This window comes from Carex rostrata, chromosome 12 (genome assembly GCF_964058835.1).
Source record: "Carex rostrata chromosome 12, lpCarRost1.2, whole genome shotgun sequence".
Lineage (NCBI taxonomy): Eukaryota > Viridiplantae > Streptophyta > Magnoliopsida > Poales > Cyperaceae > Carex > Carex rostrata.
In genome coordinates, this window is record NC_135929.1 from 6678082 (window position 1) to 6698248 (window position 20167).

The 20167-nt window shown below is 34.0% G+C and overlaps 1 protein-coding gene across 2 annotated transcripts; it reads left to right on the forward strand.

Moving 5' to 3' along the window:
• Nucleotides 1-8086: 8086 nt before the first annotated feature.
• LOC144563245 (protein ANTI-SILENCING 1-like) lies at nucleotides 8087-19960 on the forward strand. Of its 2 annotated transcripts, XM_078312688.1 has the most exons (13): nucleotides 8087-8251; nucleotides 8420-8460; nucleotides 8567-8643; nucleotides 10618-10960; nucleotides 15188-15362; nucleotides 16083-16699; nucleotides 17088-17120; nucleotides 17300-17392; nucleotides 17838-17916; nucleotides 18247-18337; nucleotides 18564-18672; nucleotides 18900-19016; nucleotides 19635-19960. In XM_078312688.1, exons 4-13 carry the CDS (start codon nucleotides 10631-10633, stop codon nucleotides 19671-19673), a joined length of 1683 nt encoding a protein of 560 aa, XP_078168814.1. In that variant the 5' UTR covers nucleotides 8087-8251; nucleotides 8420-8460; nucleotides 8567-8643; nucleotides 10618-10630; the 3' UTR covers nucleotides 19674-19960. The 2 variants fall into 2 exon arrangements, with proteins under 2 accessions (XP_078168814.1, XP_078168813.1); XM_078312687.1 differs by having other exon boundaries at nucleotides 8420-8643.
• The last annotated feature ends 207 nt before the right edge of the window (nucleotides 19961-20167 follow it).

Genomic DNA, 20167 nt, shown 5'->3' on the forward strand with positions numbered 1-20167 from the left:
TTACTAGCGTGTTTTCTTTTCGCGCTATTTCATATATTTATCTGTGGGCCGAAAGAGACTTGCAGGCTGCGGCCCAATAGTTTTTTTCATTTTTTAGGATAGCCCGTAGGCACGGAATTCACATCTCCCAGTTACCTAAAAAGGGAATCTTTTACAATTAGTGAATCCGGCCCGTTATATATAACTTGGCACGAATCTCAAAGTTCAATAATACTGTCCCTGCGCTAGCCTGAATTCCAAACGGAATGAGAGTAAATCTTAAACTGTAAGGTGAGAAAAATCTTGTGCAGTACTGGAAGGATATTGATCCGTATGCACGCACACCACATCCTAATTCTGCCCCGTGCAAAATTGAACCCATGTCCTCTCGTTATAGGACTAGTGTCTTTACCATCTGTCCTATGCAGCGGTAGCAATAGAGTTTTTAATTGAAATTTTATGAGTAAAAATTACGAATCACTAGGTGCGTGGTGTCAGTTTTAATTAGATTTCTTTCTTTTGAGATAGAAATGTCGGGGCTGTTCGGCAACACGTGGTGAATTAAATAATAATCCGCGCTAAGGAGGAGTTATTCGGTAAGTTAAAGGAAGGGGCAAAGGATTAAAATAGCTAAAGCTAAAGGAAGGAGGTGCCTTAGGGAAGGGGCAGGGGATTAAGATCCGGGCAAAAGGAAGCTAAATGAGGTTATCTTAATCCGAGCTAAGGAACCGGTGTTCGGTAACATTAAGTGGCTAAGGAAGCTAAAGGAGGCTCCTTTAGCCTTAAGGAGGTTTAAGGAGACCCTTGCCGAACAGCACCGTCAAGATCTAGCCTTCTAATTTCAATTTAATTTTCTTGAAAAAAAAATTGTATTCAGATTTTAAATATGTGATCTCTTATATAAGAAGTGTTGTTCTTTACTATTAAATTAAAAACTAATTCTTTTTTAAATTAAATTTTGAGGATAAAAATATTACTACGTTCCAATTATTAAGTACACAATGTATGATTCTCATAAAGATTTAAACATTATTTTTCATAAAAATAGACTAGGTTTTAAAGTTGGATGGCTTGATTTAGGGGTGCAAACAGATCGGATAGTGGTAAAACTATATCTATATCCACTTTTATTTTTTGAATACGGGTCAGATATTAAACATATATGTGCATATATGAATCAGATATCAGATATCCGTAAATATATATATATATACATAAATATTTTTTAATATATACTAAACCATATGGTATATATCTACTATTCTGATACATATATTAAAATCCAAAATCACATCCGTATATATATCTGTATCCGAATGGATATTCAGATATTGGATATTCATATCTATTTTTTGAATACGTATACAGAATTACAGACAGATAATATCCTATTTGTTTGTACCCCTAGCTTGACTTCATCTTTATCCAAAATGAAATAAAAATAAAAAACCTATTTTTTTCTGAAAATTTTCGAGTTGTTATATTCAAAGCTCACTTATAAACAACGTAAATAATATCAAGTTCATTTGAACTTCCAATTATTTATTGTTGATCACTATCAAAGAACTAGTATTATTTTGTATAAAATGTACAACAATGAAATATTTTCTATTGTCAAAGATGCATTCTTATAAAATATAAGATTTTTTTGTTAAAAGTTATCAGAGAATACGTTATTGACAAAGTTTATAGTTAAAATATTTTTTTTCTGTCGGAAGAATATTGATGTCAACGATACTCTTGCAATTAGTTGACCTTACTTGTACAGCACGAAAGAAATTTCCTCCGAGAACGGTACAGGATCGAGGAACTTGGTCCAAATAATTGACACGGCACCAAATTTATTTATCTCAATAAATGAATCAATCAATAATAAGAAATACATATGGAATGAAAGGGTTGCGTTAGTTATAAGACGCAAGACTAGCTCGATCGGGCACATGGACAATAAAGTTTTGACAGACGCAAGCTATCAGCTTGAAGCAGGCCGTTTGATGCCATTCAAGGGCCAGAGATGGAAGTCAAAGTCAAGTTACTCGAGCTGTATAGAAGGGAAGAGATCCTGCCAGAGCAAAGGTTAACGCTAGGATCCGAGAACTATTTGAGATGATGAACAAAATTCAGATAGATAGATTTCCCAAAATGGAAGGAAGCCGGTGAGATCGCAGGGCTAAAGGTGATGGAGTCATGCATATATGATTTTTTACTTTAAAAAGAGTACAAATGAATGGGTTATGCAATATACGATTATTTCATTAATTTATATTTGGATCTATTTATAAAATAAATTATCATTGTAGAAAGAATGCAAACTTGAAATTTTAAAATATCCAACGTGGCATTTCTGGTCACGTGGCTCTCACTCGTGGTCGTGGAACCTCCAAAGACCAAACCCTGTAAATAAAGGAATCTGTATCCTCTCTGGTACTGCAGAGGATCATCCTCACTTTACGGTTTGAGATTAAATTTCAACCGGTTTGATATTCAAACCGTAATAGGGGCAGTATTTTTTGACTTTGAGATTCGTGCCAAGTTAAAAAGAATGGTTCAAATCTAGTAATTGTGAAAGATTCCCTTATCAGGTATTGGAGAGGATGTGAATTCTAAATAAAGTGCATATCATCTGGAGTTCTGGACTATTTTTTTTGGGCTTATATATCATCTGGACTATCGATCGGACCAGGCTAAAGTTATAATATTTTTTCAAACTTCGTTTCGCATTAAAATGAACAGTTTATGTTTTATTCTACGAGCCACTAAACCCCCAAGTTCCTAGTAATAAGCCTATGGGCATATTTGACAAAGAAAAAAAAAATCCTATATAAAAAGGCTCCTCTCTCTCCCTCTCTCTCCCTCTCTCTTAAGTTGTGTTTCAGAAAAGGTGAAATATCTTTCATTAAAGAAAAGAGAGCGGAGATAAAAAACCAGCATATCGAACCTGACTGAGATCGTTTTTCTTGCTTCAGAAGAGGAAAATCGAAAGGAGAGTGGAGGGAAGAGAGGGACAACTTGATGTACATTTTTTTTTCAAATTTGTCACCCCCAAATTGAGGTATAGACAAAGTAAACATGCCTTTAATCCCTTCCTTTCCTTTCTGTTCGCTCTCTCTATTCCTACATTATCTGAAACACAGCCTTAGAGACGCAGCTAATTTTTCTCTGCATATGGTTAACAATCTTTGACCACTGTCAAGCCATCATCTTAACAAACTCCCTAACTAATGGTGATTTTGGTCAGGGACTTGGGGTATATAGCATAGTATCTTTATCGGTTGAGTAATTACAATGCATATTGCTAGATACCGCTTATATATAGAATTAAAATTGAGTATTGATTTTATTGTCAACACGATATAGATCCTACGAGGTCACACCCAAGAGAACAAAAAAAACAAATAAAAGTGTCATGAAGATGATCACACTGATCTTAAAATATATTTATTACATGTTGGACATGATATATAAATTTATTTCCCAACAAGAATTGAGCAAAGACAATTAATTGTAATAATTGTCAGGTGGGCCGAAAATTGGCATAAATGACCAAAACGAATTTGCAAAGTGAGAAAGGGCCCAAGCCCATTTGAATTTATGATTTTAACATTAAATTGAAGAGTCCATTTGACGTAGGCATGTGAATAAAGTTGGAAGAGAAAAACATCTAATGGAGATGTCCATTGGATGACAAAAGTAACTTTATGATGTTGATTTATGCTCATGTTTCATCCTAGCCATTCATTGTGGTTAAAATGATTAAAGCAAACCCTAGGCAATCATTATAAATACCACACTTTTCTCTTCCCAAACCCTAGCTTTTTCATTCACATCTCTCACTCTTCTCTTTTACTCTCTTGACAACTACAAAAGAATAAGATAAGATTTGAGAGATGCAACCATTTTCATCCACCATTTTGCTCGTGTTGAGTACACTACTTCTACACTAAATTAATAGTTAATTAAAGGGTAGAAACTAAGATTAAGGTTGATACTTGATTTAGTATCTCTAGCAAGAGAAAAAACAAGGGTTTCGTTTATTCTCGGGTGGATACTTGTGGAGGCTTTCTTGTTTGGAGGCAACAACCCTACATCTCAAGTCTCTACTTCTTGGTTTAGAGACCAAGAATTGAGGTATACAATTTAAATAAGTTAAAATGCTAAATAAGATTCATAGTTAGTGAAATAAGTAGATTTATGTAGGTTTCTTTGAGTTAAATTTTTGAAATGTGCCCTTACATGAAACCAAAAGTTCCTTCATTTATCTAGAAGTGACTTTTGAATCAGGATGAGTAACTCAAATTCAAAATATTTTTATTTTTTTCAATAAAACACAAAGAAATATTTTAATTTTTCCTACCGCTGCAAAAAAATCTGGCCTGAAAAATATTGATCCGGGCTATTTGTCGCAATCTTTTTAATAAATTAAATTATGTAGTATTTCATCTATTTTCAAAAAAAATATATAATATATTTCCAATATTTCAATACAAAAAATAAATAAATTATAAACATTTCTTTTTAATTAAAAGAAAAAAAATCTTATAACTGGGAATTTAATCTCCGGTTCTTAGAACCAAGAATTTAATCTCCGGTTTCGGAATGACTAGAGCTGGAATTTTTTTTTTGCGGAAAGTTTGTATGAAACTGAGAATTTAATCTTCAGTTTGGACATATTTTGAATTTTCTCAGCATAGGGTGTAGATTTTGAAATTTAATATTTTTTTTAATATTAATAACAATTTCGGATACAAGAGCATATATCTATAGGCATGTAGCTATTCTACAAGTGTTATTAAGACCAGAATAAGCTGAAACCGGATTGGTTCATTATTAAGACGGAATATGTAAATCAACAAGAAAAATATAATTAACCCGGCCTTTTTAAAAAAAAAAAACGGATGCAGTGGACCTTGAACCACGGTCCACGGTCCACGGTTCATTAAGATTATGTATAAATGGCAAAGCTTTCTTATTCGAGCAACGTATTTAAAGCAAATTAAAAGAAACAAATGAGGACACAAAATCTTCTAATTTGATCTAATTTAGATTATTTTCCTTTGTACATATACTCAAAAAAATAATCCGGCAAATCAAGATCTAATTTATATTTTATTTCCTTCGTGTGTAGGATCTGTAGCTAAAAAAATAATTATGAACACAATTTATTCAAGAGGGAAGTCATTGATTTTGATCACATATAGATATCAGTCACATCTTAAATTTTATATTTCTTTTAGATAAAAAGTTAATTCATTTTAGTGTATTTAGTATACTAGAGTAAACACACACATTGAAATATTTAATGAATGCATATATACTAAAGTTTTAAAATGTGAGTATTTTCACGTAACAAACATATATTGTTTTTTCTTTATTTTTCATTTGTACTGGATATATATACTTCTTAATTATTTTTTTTTTTTAATTTTAGTGAATATATGATAAGTAACCCACGTCTTCAAGTATGCTAAAGATATGTATCAATATTTTAATTATATAATTGTAGTATAAATAATATATTCTTTGTTATTTGAAAAACAACGATCTAACCAATTCATCTACCGGTCCGACCAAAAACTAGTGATTAGAGCCTCGATCAGATGGATGTTTGGTCTGATTCTGATAACATTGTATTGTACCGTTTGGTACTTTTTTAGTATGTTGAATTTAGTATTTTTCTAATTACAAGAATTATGATAAGTATCTAATTTGCTGACACTAGTTAATTTTATTCCTAAATAGATATATGATGATTTTTTGAGGTCATTTTTCTATTAGTGAATTTTTTTAGTATGTTGAATTCAGTGATTTTTTTTCCCACGTAAACAGTAAAATTTAATCTTCTGCCGAACAGGTCATTAGAAAATGAGTTGTGCGGAGTGTGTGTGTCTACGGGCTGAGATAAAAAAAAATACTCCATCTATTTTGAAAGCTCAACTCCATTTAATTTTGTTTTATTGGAAATGGAAAATATTTGATTCATACTATAGGTGCATTTAATTCAGTTAACTGGCCAAAAACAGTTCTAAAAGTTAACTAAAATACAGTGAGTCGGTTACATTCGGGTGACGATATTAAAACAACTTAATTTTATAGTAACACAACATCATCAAAATATTTTACTATATAAATAATTTTACTCTTCATTAAGTGTTCCCTTTAAGAACCAATTCTCTCTCATATATTAGCACATAATTGTTTTTCCTTAAAAGTTATGTTTTATAAAGTATGTTACTTTATAAAAAATATTTTTTTATCATATATTATTTTAAAATATGTTCCTTAAAAGTTACAATAAAACCTGTTTATAAACTGTATGTTATCGTATAATAAATATTCATTATTTATTTTAATCAAATGTTTAAGATTTTTTAGAAAATTACAATAGTGAATTGATTTTATTATATTATGAAAATTTATCAACATTGTATATATCGATTTATTTTATATGACTTTGCAAAAAAATATTTAACAATCTACTATAAAAAAATTGTCTATTAACATTTAAAATTCTTTTTTTACACAATAACACTAAGAAAACAACATTATTTATATAAAAAAACATATTGAATGCAAATTATCATGAATAATTTGACATTCATCTTATAATTAAAATAATAAATTAAAAGTATAGCAAAAGACTACAAACTAACAAATTTATTTGGCCGCAATCCACAAATTGTTAGCATACATAGCCTTTAGCACCATATAAATTACGAACAACAAGAAGTATACCATCACAATTTTCAAACTTCAAATTAAGAAGTTGATTGCTTTCATTTGCATAATTCAAAACTTGATTTTCAAGGTTTTCTTCTAATAAGTTAGGGGATTGGTAGATCTCTTCAATTAACAAATATAAATTAATTACAAAACATCAATAAAAAAATTGCTAACAACTTTAATTAAAATAGACTAATAGATTATAAGTATCAAAATAAAGAAGAAAAAATATAAAAAAATTAAAAAAATTGAGTTGGAATATATCATATATTAAAGCAAGTATATCTTAATATAAAAAAAAATTACAAAAGAAGTTAAATACGTATCATAAGTCATGAGAAAAAGGAAAGATCAACAAATTTATGTAGCTTTTGATTTTACATGAATGCAAAATATAAAAAAAGGAAAAACAAATCTAGTAATTATGGAAACCAAATAATTTAATTATCACTATATTAATTACATTATGAAAAAATATAGTAGTTAGAGAAACATTCAATGAAGGTTAAAATTGTCTATAAATTAAATTTTTATAAAACTATTGTGTTAATATAAACGTGTGTAGTGTCCATATGCCTAGCCGTTACATTCTTATTTCTTATATTGCTAATTGTCTCCGGAGATAACTTCTATCTGTACCTCCTAACATTCCCTCCATAGATAACTAAAACCCATCAGACCATCACCATCGGCCGAGTACGGAGCACCTACCTTCGCAGACCTGAGATTCTGAAGGGGCAGGCGGTGGGTCCGGATCCCTAAACCCAAATTTTGAGTTTATATCTGGACCATTGATAAGAAATCGGACCGTCTAAGGTGAAATTCATGCCCTTTTAATATTCGTGTGAGAGCAGATCGAACGGTTAACATCTAAACTCAAAATTTGAGTTACTTTGGGGGATCGGAATTCGTAGTTTGATCATGCTGGGAAAAAACCGACGAGAGAGCTGCTATTCTGGACGAGGTCTACACTCTCAGTACTGACCTGTGGGTCCCCTTGTTCTTTTCGAGAGGGGATCCACTAGTTGTTCTTTATTTAATCCGGGTCCAAGCAGTAAATTTCCCAAAAGAAATAACTGACGATTAACTTTAGTACGAAATTCCTCCCTAGACACGGTCTGGTACTCGCTAGTAGAACACGAAACCCGCCCTCGGCCGGAATTCACATCCTCTCAGGCCACCGGACTGAGTATAATTGAATCGAACGATTCAAAATTGTCCTTTTTAACTTGGCACCAATCTCAAAGCACGAATAATACTGCCCTCCCTTGTCATCCCGAGCAAGGACCGGCTGAGAGTAAATCTGGACCGTCCATTTCAATTATGTTGAATCAGGTACCTGAGAGGATACGGATCCCCTGGGCCGAAAGGCTCCGGAAATTGTATTTTCTGTCACTAGACCCCGCAGAATTGGGAGAGGCCAAGCCTGTTCTGCAAAATCGCCATTAGCGCACTTCCCTCTCTTTCTCGAGCTCCGTCGCTTTTTGCTCCTCTATCCGCGCTTCGTGTTCTCTCTTCTTGCTTTAATCTTGCAAGTCCTAATTTCAGACGAGTAAGATTTCTCTTTCCGTTGTTTCCTCGAATAGTTCGGAATGCTAATACGATTCGTTTTGCCCGAAACTTCGGACATTTTCAAAAACATCTACTGTTTGAACATCTGAAACCTAAATTATGGTTTTATTCTTACTGGTTTTCACCTTTTTTTTTTCCTGTGACCTAGGTTTCGGGGTTTGCTCTGAGCCCCAGTCGGATGTTAGCACGGTGAGCATATTCCTGTTCTCGAAAGTTGTTTCTTGTTCTTTTTTTGCTATTAAACGCACTGAGTGAGCGCCATTTCCCTCTCTCACCACTCTCTTGTTCCGTCCAGATATCTCCTCTCCACTGTCCCAAGCAACTACTCCATCTCAAACATCTTTAACGGTCGTGCATTTCTCATATCTGAAGGTACTGCCGTCTTCAAACTCAGATTGTTCTGCTATTTCTTTTTGTTCCTGATTTCCTTCTTTAATTTTTGAAGTTTCAGAAAAAAAAAAAATCTAGGATTTATATGACATAAAATTGTTCATGTGCCTGTGTATTTTCACGTCAAATCGCTCATTTTGTGCCTACGTAGCCTATTAAATGGATAGCAGACGTGCAAATTAGCTTGCATGCATTAAATAGGTGGGAAGCTTCCGTAGAAATGTTGGTTTAAGTGGTGCTAGAATTTTCGACTGGAGCATCTTGACATTGGTTTTCGTTAGCTTTTCTTTGCTTTGACATTGAAATGTCATAGTGACTATATCAATTCTTCTGTCCAGCTATCTTTAGATTCTATCTTGTCAAACACTGTAAAGAACTTTAAAGGAATCCTAGGTTTAGATCCATTAAACATCTCAATAGGAATTACAACAACTGTTCTAACAAAAAAAAAAACTCTGGTGTTATCTTGGAGTCTCACATTTTGTTGCACATCAAATGAACCTACCCTGTTGGACATATCATATATATTTGGAGGGTTGCAATGCATAAATAAATTGATCCTTTATTGTTAACATGTCACCAATTGTACAGTCCTCGCTGTTGCTTTGTTGTACATGAAGGTTGATTATAACATTTCTTTGTTAGACTTTTTGTGATGCATTGGATATTTAGATCCATTTCATCTCATATTAAATAGTTTAAGTTACACTAGAATGATAAAAACAAAGAACAGGTCTGGTAGTGGTGGAACCTTGTGCTTGTAAATGATGTCTTGCTTTTTCCTGACAATCGGAGAGAGCAGTATTGGTTGGTTTGGCAATCTGGAATCAAGATCAGCATCTCGAGCAGATAGCAAACTTGTTATTATTCTGAAAAAATAGAGGTTTTTTTTTTGTTGGCTGTTGATCGAGGGTTACAATATCAGCAGGCACACTGAATGTTTGGTTGGTACACTGAGCTAGATCATAGCAGTTCCCCAATTGATTAAGCCTCACTTTAATGAAATAACTCATTTGTTTGCAATTAACTCCAATTATGCTTGTTTGTTCTGTTGGGCAATAATAACACATGAAATTGACATAACTTTATCCAACTGATCCCATTTTCATTTTAACCCGATAAATTTCTGATGTAGAAATGAGTGTAAATTGATGTTCCACTGTTCCATATTTCATTTATACCCTCAAGTTAACCCAAGGCGGTGTCAATTTCTTGTCCTTTTTTTAGGGTGATGAGAGGTAGGTAGGGGTGGGGGATTCATTTTGTGGGTGGTTGGATGGACTTTTGTTAATAGAGAGTATCTTATGTGGTAGTTTGAATCAGATTTTGGGTTCTTTAGATATTGGTGGTATTGGAAGATGATATTGAATTTATGCCAAACAAGCTTACTACGCAATATCTTTTTGGAAACAAAAAGTCATTGCTGCTATGTAACTTACAAGGTGGTATTGGATTCAAACAATGCTAATTGTTTCCTAGATCTTGGCTTATGATAGCTATATCACTTCCATTATCCGAAACCAAAGTTGTTGCTACTTCCGAAGTATCTTGAACTCATGGGAACTTATTATTCTCAAAAATCCTAAAGCAAGATTCGTAGCATAAGCTATGTGAAGCATAGACATGGTTTGTGTCACTTTAAGAGATGCTTTAAGGGGGTCCAACGTGTGCAAAACCTTAGCAAAGGGTAACAAATTGAACACCCAAAGGCATTGAAGGAACTTTGTGCATCTCTAGATTGTGGGTGCATTATCCAAGATTTTCATTACTTAAAAAGTCCCTCTTTGAAGTAAATAGAACGTGTGTCTTCGTCGTTAATGAACTTAGGATATCCATAATATTTATTTGGATTGATGTGATGTCACTAAGGCATGGGCTATACGTTGATTATGCCATGTACAAATTGTGCTAGCTTGGAGGACTTATTATTCTCTAACATTTTTTTTATAATAATAGGAGCGTAATCGTGATGAAGGACAACATATCCTTCGAATGGGGGGACAAGGGAGGGATGTCAAAAAATAAAGAGGCACAATTCTACAAGAATTTTAAGTATGACGAGATCACCTACAATCTCTTCGACAATGTCTACCTCTTTAAAGATGACGACCCGGAGCCCCATCTTGGTAAGATAACGAAGATTTGGAGTGCAAAGGGCGACAAGAGGGTTAAGATCGTGTGGTTCCTTCATCCATCGGAGATTGACAAGCACTTAGGGAGCTATCAACCATCGGAGAAGGAGGTCTTCCTTGCTTGTGGTGGGAACGAAGTCACCGGCGTGACTGATATTAATCCATTGGTACTCTCTCTCCATTCTTAATGTTTCCAACATTAGGCTTAATTTTTGGTAGCGGATCCAAGGCATGCATATCATTGCAAGTTTAATTAAGTGCCTCTTGGTGATGTTTCATTCACTCTCCTTTCTCTCTCTCCCCCATTTGTTTTTCTTATAAATAAATGTGATCAACATTTATTTATCATCTTTTAAAGGAGGTGTTATAATGCAATCAAGGATCTAGAAGGGCATTGAGGGATGCATAATGAATGTCTTGATCAGTGTTGTAAATAACTGTATGCGGTCATCGGATGGACAGGGTACCGCCAAGTGATTAATCAGGAATAATCGGTCGATTAGTCGGAAAAATCCATGGCGGTTTGGTCACCGCCAACAACTAATCGGCCGATTAATCGGCCTACGGACGTTTTTTACAACACTGGTCTTGATGATAATGGTGAAATTATGTTGGATATGTTTGCTATCACTGGATGTTCTATTAAACAGTTTGAATCTTCTCTAGATATTTGGATATCTTTTTTGTGTATTTATAATAAATATATGGATAAGGATACAAACTTAGATGTTATTTGTATTTAGACATGTTTAGAAAATAAGAAACTAGTATGTCTGGTAATGTCCATGACTTGGAGAGTTTTTAGCAAGCATATCAGTATATAGTATGTTTTATATTTATGTTATACGAGTATAACTAGGGTGTTCTTAAGCTCGTTAAGCGTAATGATGATCTTAGCTTCAAAACCTATCATATTGACTTCAAATGACGAATCCAAACTATTGAAACCAATCTACTCCACTGAGTGATGTGTCGGTATATAAAATTTAGAAATTTGGAGTTAATTTAGTACCAACTCGAGTAGTCAAAAAAGGTTTTTAAGTTAATTTTAAAGTGTCATTTTTTACATCATTTTTTTACTGCTTGATTCTATACTAAATAAATTTGAAAATTTATAAATATTTTGCATGTAAATATTGGTTTCAACGATTTGGGTTTGTCATTTGAAGTCAATTTGATAGAATTCAAATTATATTTTATAAAATATTATGTCCCTATTCTATATACAAATATTTAATTAAAAGAAAATAAGTTATTGAGTAGAATTAGGGTTTTCACCAAGTTCCTTTGTAAACTCAACTCTAAATCCATCAAATTGACTTCAAACGATGAATCCAAACTATTAAAATCTTTCTACTTTACGAGTGATGTGTCTACATGTGAAAATTTTGAACTTCCGAATTAATTTAGTATGAAGTCAAGTGGTCAAAAATTAGAATGTTTATAAATTAATTTTAATGCATTCATTTTTTGGACACCTTTTGACCACTTGACTTTATATAAAATTAATTTTAAAATTAAAATTTTTCGCATGTAGGCGCATCACTCATAAGGTAGAAAGATTTCAACAGTTTGGATTCGTCGTTTGAAGCCAATCCGATAGGTTTTATAGTTGAGTTCACAAAGGGATCTGGTGAACTTAGGAACACCCTAGTTCTACTCTAAATTATTTACCTACTTCATATAAAATATGGGTGGAAATGTAGTGACAACATATTAATTTGACAATCTTAAAAACCGTAAAAAATAACTTGCAATCTTAAAATCTGACAAGTAATCTATACTTGTACACATTATACGTGAAACATTGTGAATTTCAATGCAAGTTTCACCATGTATCAATTGTAAACTTGCAACGGTCTATATTTAACTATATTTGATGGGATATTAAAGATATTGAAATGTAATGATATTTGATGGGATAATTAATGATATTGAAATTGATACACAACCAATCTATAAGAAAGCCAATACATCTATAGTTTATTTTTCCCTTTTAATGATATTTGGAGTGACACTCTTGGATTTAGGGTTTAGGGTTTAGGTCAGAGGATGGAGATGTCACTTTGGCTGGATAATTAGTGCCCACGACGAACACCTTTTGATATTTGGGATCGATGCTACAGAGTGATGGTGAGATTGATGAAAATGTTAGCCATAGGATACGAACGTGGTGGGTGAAATGGTGATAAGCATCTAGCATCTTATGTGATAGAAAGGTCCCATAATAACTCAAAGACAAGTTCTATAGGACGACGATTAGGCCTGCGATATTGTATGATGCAGAATGTTGGGCTACTAAAAGACAACACGTCCATAAGATAAGTATAGCAAAGATGCATATGCTACAGTAGATCTGTGGTCATACAAGACAGGATCGAATAAGAAACAATGATATACGTAACAGTAACAAACTTGGGGTAGCACTGATTGAAGAGAAGTTTATCCAACACCGCTTGAGATGGTTTGGGCATCTTCAGCAAAGGCCTTCAAGTAGGGGTGAAAACGGTATGGACTATATTCGATCCTGTATTCGAAAAATTAGATGTGGATATCCGATATCCGAATATCCGTGTGAACAATGATATGGATATGGTTTTACATTTCAATTATCCGTATTTGAGTAGTAGATATATAGCATATATTTTAATATATATTATGAAAAAATTATGTTATTCACTATTATAATTAGATAAATATTATGAACTTTAATTTTTTATATTATTTTCATAAATATCCGATCCGATCCAGACCCGTATTCGTATATCTGCTCCTTGTCTGTATCCGAAAATAAAAAAGAGATATGGATGTGGTTTTACCACTATCTGCTCTGTTTTCACCCTTACTCCCGAGGCACTGGTGCTCATTGGTATTATAAGTTGTGTCGAAAACAAAAGGAGAGACAGAGGTTGGCCAAGTTTGACATGGGTGGAAGCAGTAAAAAGGGACTTGAAGGAATGAAATGTATCCATAGAGTTGGCTTTGGACATGAGTGCATGGAAGTTAGCGATCCACGTACTAGAACCATGACCTAGGAAATATTGTGTAGGGGTAGTGTTATAGACTTTAGGTCATAGGGCTAGTGATTTGAGGTCAAGGACATAGGTCTTGGGACTTTGGCCCCTACAATCTACACTATATAGTGTAGGCATACTATAGTTGGTATTATTATTAGTAGAGGAGGGTTCAAATGCCTCCATGTTTTTGTGCCTCCATCTCTCTCCATCATTTTCAAAATTCAAACAGTCGATCCGAACCGCTCAACCTAACCTCCATACTAAAATATGTTTTGAGACCAAATTTTATATTTTTAGAAATTTTTTTATTATTTTTTAGATAGATACAAAATCAGTAAATCTGAACCATCTAAAAACAGTATTTTTGTACCTATCTAAAAAAATATTAAAAAAATTCCTAAAAATATAAAATTTGGTCTCCAAACATATTTTAGTATGGAGGTTAGGTTGAGCGGTTCGGATCGACTGTTTGAACTTTGAAAATGATGGAGAGAGATGGAGGTACAAAAACATGGAGGCATTTGAAACCGCCTCTTATTAGTATTATTACTATTATTATTGGTAGCATTTATTACTATTAGTATTACTACTATTGTTATTATTTATTATTATAATTTTTTTTACCATCTTGACTTCTGTGACTCTGATTGGGTTTTATTTGTAGCCTACCCCAACTTGTTTGGGACTAAAGGCTTGGTTGTTGTTGTTATTGTTGTATTTGGAGTGACACTCTTCTAGCACTAGTTTCACGCACATTCCTGGATAGTTTTATTCTTTGACAGTCCAAACGCACTGTTTGGAGTTTGCCATTTTTAATGAAAAACCAGCATCCAAACAATAAAGGAATAAATAAAATGCACAATGCATTCTGAATTTAGGCGTCTAGAGTGAATATGAAGAGATAATAGAGGACTTAAAGACGAGGGTAACAAGTGACCTGACAAAAGGGATGCAATTTCATAAAGATGCACTAAAAAGCTTTTTCTTTTACAAAAGAGGGACGAATAACTCACAAATTGGAAAGGAGCAATCTTTTTGCCAGTTTAAATTGCTATATAGTTTCAAGTTAGAAAGGTTTCTTCATTATTATTTTTTTTTCCTCAATCACCCAATCAAAACCTACCTCCAAATTAGGGAAGATTTGGTTGTCCTGCTTTTCCTCTTTGGGTGGGTGAATCTAAATTACTCAATAGATCAGGCTTTTTTCGGTTTTGCCCCTAGGCCCACTTCCCCAGATTTGGGCCCTAAAATCCACTCAACACCTGCTTAAGATAAGAAAAAAATAAAAATAAAAGCATTAGACTTGATTGGTACTTGTTCCTTTTGATCTTTATCTTATATCACACCTGCTTAGAACTTCTCTTCAATAAATGGCAGGACGCAATTGCTGGAAAATGTCGCGTTATTTGTACATTGCAGGATGAGAGGAACCCACATCCTTCTCAAGCCGACATAGAAAGGGCTGACTTTGTATTTTCTAGGTTGTTTGATGCCAGTACGTGTACCCTCTCTGATGAGCTCCGACCTCCGGCTACCATTGCTTCACACAATAGTATGTTCTTGTGTACTTCTTGCAATCTAACTTGGTATTGGTGCATACTGGTCCTCCATCTTGGTACACACCAGGGACACTACTCATTAATGGTGTATTGTGACAAAATATAGTTTGTTTGGTAATTGCCAACGACTACTTGAATATGCAACCCCAGATATTTCTTATTTGCATTCCATTCTTTTGAGGGATGTTTGCAAATAGCACTCAATATTTGAAAAAGATTTTAATTAATGAAAAAATTATTCCTATGTGATCTTGATTCAATTAGTTGCACTTAGAGCCTAACACGGGACCTCTTTATCAACATTAAGACATACGACATCATTTGGATTTAGGAAAATTATGGGGATTAGTAGGGAAATGTGCCTTTTTATCATATCAGTCTGAAGTTTCTGTATTTTTTATCATACAGAGATTGAGTGTTAATTGCAATATAACACTTGTTGGGTATATATCTGCAAGGACCAGAAACTGTTGGTTTAGTTTGCTAAAAGCCCTTGGGTAGTGTCGTTATCTATTAGTTTTTTTTTGGCTTACAACCTGGCATGTTGTGCCTCAACAGCTAAATGAACAAGAGATACTGTTATACCAGTTCATATTAATAGCATCATCAGTTATGAAGTCAATGTACACATAATGATTTCTTTTGGAAGCAGGGAGTCAGATTCTGTTATGTACTCTGATGTAAGCTATATTTTCTTTCTTTCCCTTGAACAGTTGAATTGTTTTTCAACAAGAAAGAAGATCTTACTCCTGAAGTAGTACTACCTGCCATCTCAAATGGTGCTGCAGAAAATGTGTCCATACCTGTCCCACCCCAGCCCAATTCGCTCAAGATCTGTGGTACTGAAGCCAATGGGCCCAGACAGGAAGAAAGTAAGTCTCTCAAAATACGCATCCCCTCTAAAAGTACAGAGGATGGTCGGAGCAAATCTGTACAAAGCCCTGTTGGTACCCTTAAAGGGGAAAAAAGGCCTCTAGATACATTGAATGAGGATAAGGTTACCAAGAGGGTAAAGCTCTCTGATGAAGCACCAGGGGGTTCAGGAGAGAATCAAAACAGGAAGGGACGGGCTGAGGAAATTGAATTGCATAGTCTGCCTTCACCAAGCCGAAAGTGCGGTGCTAACAGAGTGGTACAACCTGAAAAGAGGCCTGTTGGCTCGACTGGAGTAGTGAAAAATGGGAACAAAATAGAGGATTGGTCAGAGGTGCCAAGAAAGAGAGATGCCGTTGGAAAGTTAAAACAGGTTGTTGACCCGAGTGGAGGTTTGAAACTGCAGAAAAAGGCCGAGGATCAAGTACAGGCATCTAGAAGACCAATTGATGTGCTTGTAAGACTCACATTTTTTTTTTCTACTTGCACCCTAAGACTCTCCCCGCCCCCCTCTGTTTTCTTGGACAATTTAGGATAAAATTAGAATGAAATGAGATTGATTTTGCAAAACCGAGATATTAAATTAGGTGATATCTTTCAAGGGCAAATCTGATGGAGAGTAGTATTGTTAAGTGCCAGCTGCAAAATACGTGTACTGAAGTTGAATGGAAAATTATCAGTATGCCAAGTGATTCTGTTTACAGTGGCTTGTGCATGCTCAATTACTCATATCCTTGTCATTATCTGCCTACCAATTTCATAAGCACTTCTACTGACCTTTTTTTATTATAATCTATCTTTTCATTTCTGATTTTTTCCTATTCACTTGCTTTTCTTCTTTTCAGGCTCGGAGAAAATGGTTTGACTTCAGTGGAAGGGTGAGCGAAGTTTCTTTTTATCTTTTCTTCCTTGGTGTTAAGAAAATGCTTATTCAACAGTGTATTTTAGGGAATAACTAATGCCAGTCTTACGCCCTAATCATTTAATAACTTTGTTTTCAAGTCTTGTTTGAACTGGAGTACATTGAAGAATTATCTTATACTAAATAATTTTTCAGAATTGGGCCCAAAAAATACAAATAGAAGACCAGGAAGGAAAAGTTGTTCTGCTCCAAAACTTTGATGCATCCTTTACCGCTTCAGAAATCGAGGTATGAGCACTCATACTGTGCATATTTTATTTTTAAAAAAGTGAAATGTGGTTATCTGTTGGAGATTAAGTGTGCTTACTGTTTACCGTCCTGGACCGTGGACCATTTGAGCAAAGTCTGATTTACTGATTTAATCTGTATCTTCTCGTTTTCTTGGCTTTGTTTGTGATTACAAAGCTGATTTACAAAACTGTAGTTTGTGGCTGAAATTAGACAAATTTTGATGATCTGAGGTTTAATATTTCACAATTAAGTGTAAATCTGTGCAACTATTTGACTACTTTACCATTTGAGGAAGCTGCTACATTGCACTGGTTGGTTAAATTACCAGCAGATGAATATCACATTTTAATGCTTATCATGGCTCACTTTTGGTAATCTTAATGTTTCTTGTATTATAGTCATATAAAGTTTTTTATGTTGTTCCTTGTGTCAAAATGTTCAGGATTTAATCCTTGGTGCAACTCAGCATCTGTGCACTGTGAGGCTAGTGACGAATTACATGTATGGTGACCCCACTTATGGTATGACATTTATGTATTAGTTATCTTGTTTTATAGTCAGTGTCCCAAGGGGTATAATGCCATCAGCTTTATTGCAAGCAAAAACCAGAATGTAACTGTCATGTGACCAGTGGTAAAAAGGTTAACCTTGGTCATGCTTCTAACTTTTTTATTGGTGTTTGACTGCACATCCGAGGATATTACGGTTTGCTTGCATAATTTGAGGAACCTGTGCAAATTGTATAAAAAACAATAGCCGACCTGAAAATTAATTGTTGCAAATTGTACAGTGTTTTTATTAAATTAATTGTTGCAAATCATATATTCTAATATGCATTTCCTTTTGAATAGGCATGGCGTATGCTTTTTTCAGTAACAAGGAAGCAGCTAACCAGGTGGTGGCAAAGTTGAGCAAAGTATATCTAGTTCTTCCTGATGGAAGGTATTGATTAAATTTGACATTTATAAATTACTATAAATATTTGTCTCTCATAAATTACTGTAGAGTATCACTTGTTAGTTGTTACATGTCACACCAGACCTTTGCAAATATTAGTCAGAAAAATTACTTTCGTGATGACTAGTTTAATGAGGCGATAGTTGATAGCAAGTAACTCCGGGTAAATTATCACCTGACTTGGCATATATTTGTTGTTGTTTCCCTTTAGACCACTTCTTTGTAGTAAAGGGGCACTAAAGATTCCCAAACAATCTACTTCATTTGTGGGTCATTTAGCAATTGAGAAGCTGAAGAAGAAAATGACAGGAGAAGAAATGGTAATTTTCTCTATTATTGTTTTGTTTTAAACAATGAATGCAGATCTCATCCATTATTTAATAAAAGTATCAATTGCACTCAATAGTTTTCTTTAGTGTGATCATTCAGCTGTGGTTGGCACAATACCAAAATGGTTCCGTCATCCCACCGAAATCCTAAATTAAACAAGTATGATATTGAAGGGCTGTGTTGTTTTTTAATTATTTGTTTTTCTTTCATTTTTCAGAAAAAGGCAGTGTCAACTGCACACTGTTCACAGTGCAACACCATCGAGTTTGAGATGGCAGTCGATTGGATTGCTGCTGAAGAGAAGTTTGAGAATGCTAGCAAAAAGCTCACTGAGGTACTTGCAGTTGGACTCTTTTTCCCCAACTTGTTTGGGACTAAAGACTTGGTTGTTGTTGTTGTTGTTGTTCAATTAGTAGGAAGGTACATTATTTGCTGTACAGTACATTGATTTAACCGTTGTGGCAAAATAAACATATATGTGAAAGGAGAATTTTATTATTTATGGAAATTCATATTAACAAATAAATGTAAATAAAATGAGTGGCTTCGTTTTTCGATAGATGAATCCGGGAAAAACTTTTGGATCCAAAGTTTTTTTGGCTCCAAACTGGAATGAGAGGCTACTTCCTCTCTCTTTTTGTTTAGGATAGTTTGGATCTGAATGTTTTTCCGGCTCCTAACTTTGCATCTGAAATTTTTTCCCGGATCCATCTACCACATCAAAAGGCGAAGCCACTCATTCTTTTTCCCTTTATTATTTAATATTAATTTATAAAAAAAAAATCTGATGATAAAGAAAGTTAGGTTAACATCAAGTAACAAAATATTATATGAAAAGGTAAACACTTGAAAAGTTCCCACCGGTTTTGAGGTATTTTCTCATTTTCTGTGATCTCATTCACCATATTTATTTTCCTGTTAACTCATTTCACTGTTTTTGGTTGCTTAACAGGATCATAAGCTGGACAGGAAACGTATTACAAAGAAATAACCTGCTTTTTTTGTGTGAAGATTTTGTCATGTAGCCCAGCATTGAAATGCTACTACCAGCCCTTTTTGTGAGTTCTGCTTCTTTGTGAGCATGTAGCTCCTTTAGAAATATTAGCTTCAGTTTTCGGTAAATATTTTGGTCAGGCTAGGCATATGTTATAGGCTTGTGGCCAGTTTATAATTGTTAATAGTCAGCCTCTCATTTTCTTTTGGTTAAATTGAATGCTAATCCATTATAGTTACCACTAATCTAGTTCAATAGTAAAAGCGGGGCTTCAGCTGATTGTTCTGATTGTTTTTAATTCGAATTTGAAAAGAAAATGTATGCTTGTGGAGCCATTATCCGTTTATTGGGTTACAAGGTACTGTTCTACTTTCAATGTGGAGATCCGTAATTTAATATTTTAGATCACATCTGACCGATATTTCCCAAAAGAGCTCGAGTTAAATTTCAGCTAGGATCAATGTTTTAAAAACGTTTATTGCAATATGTTG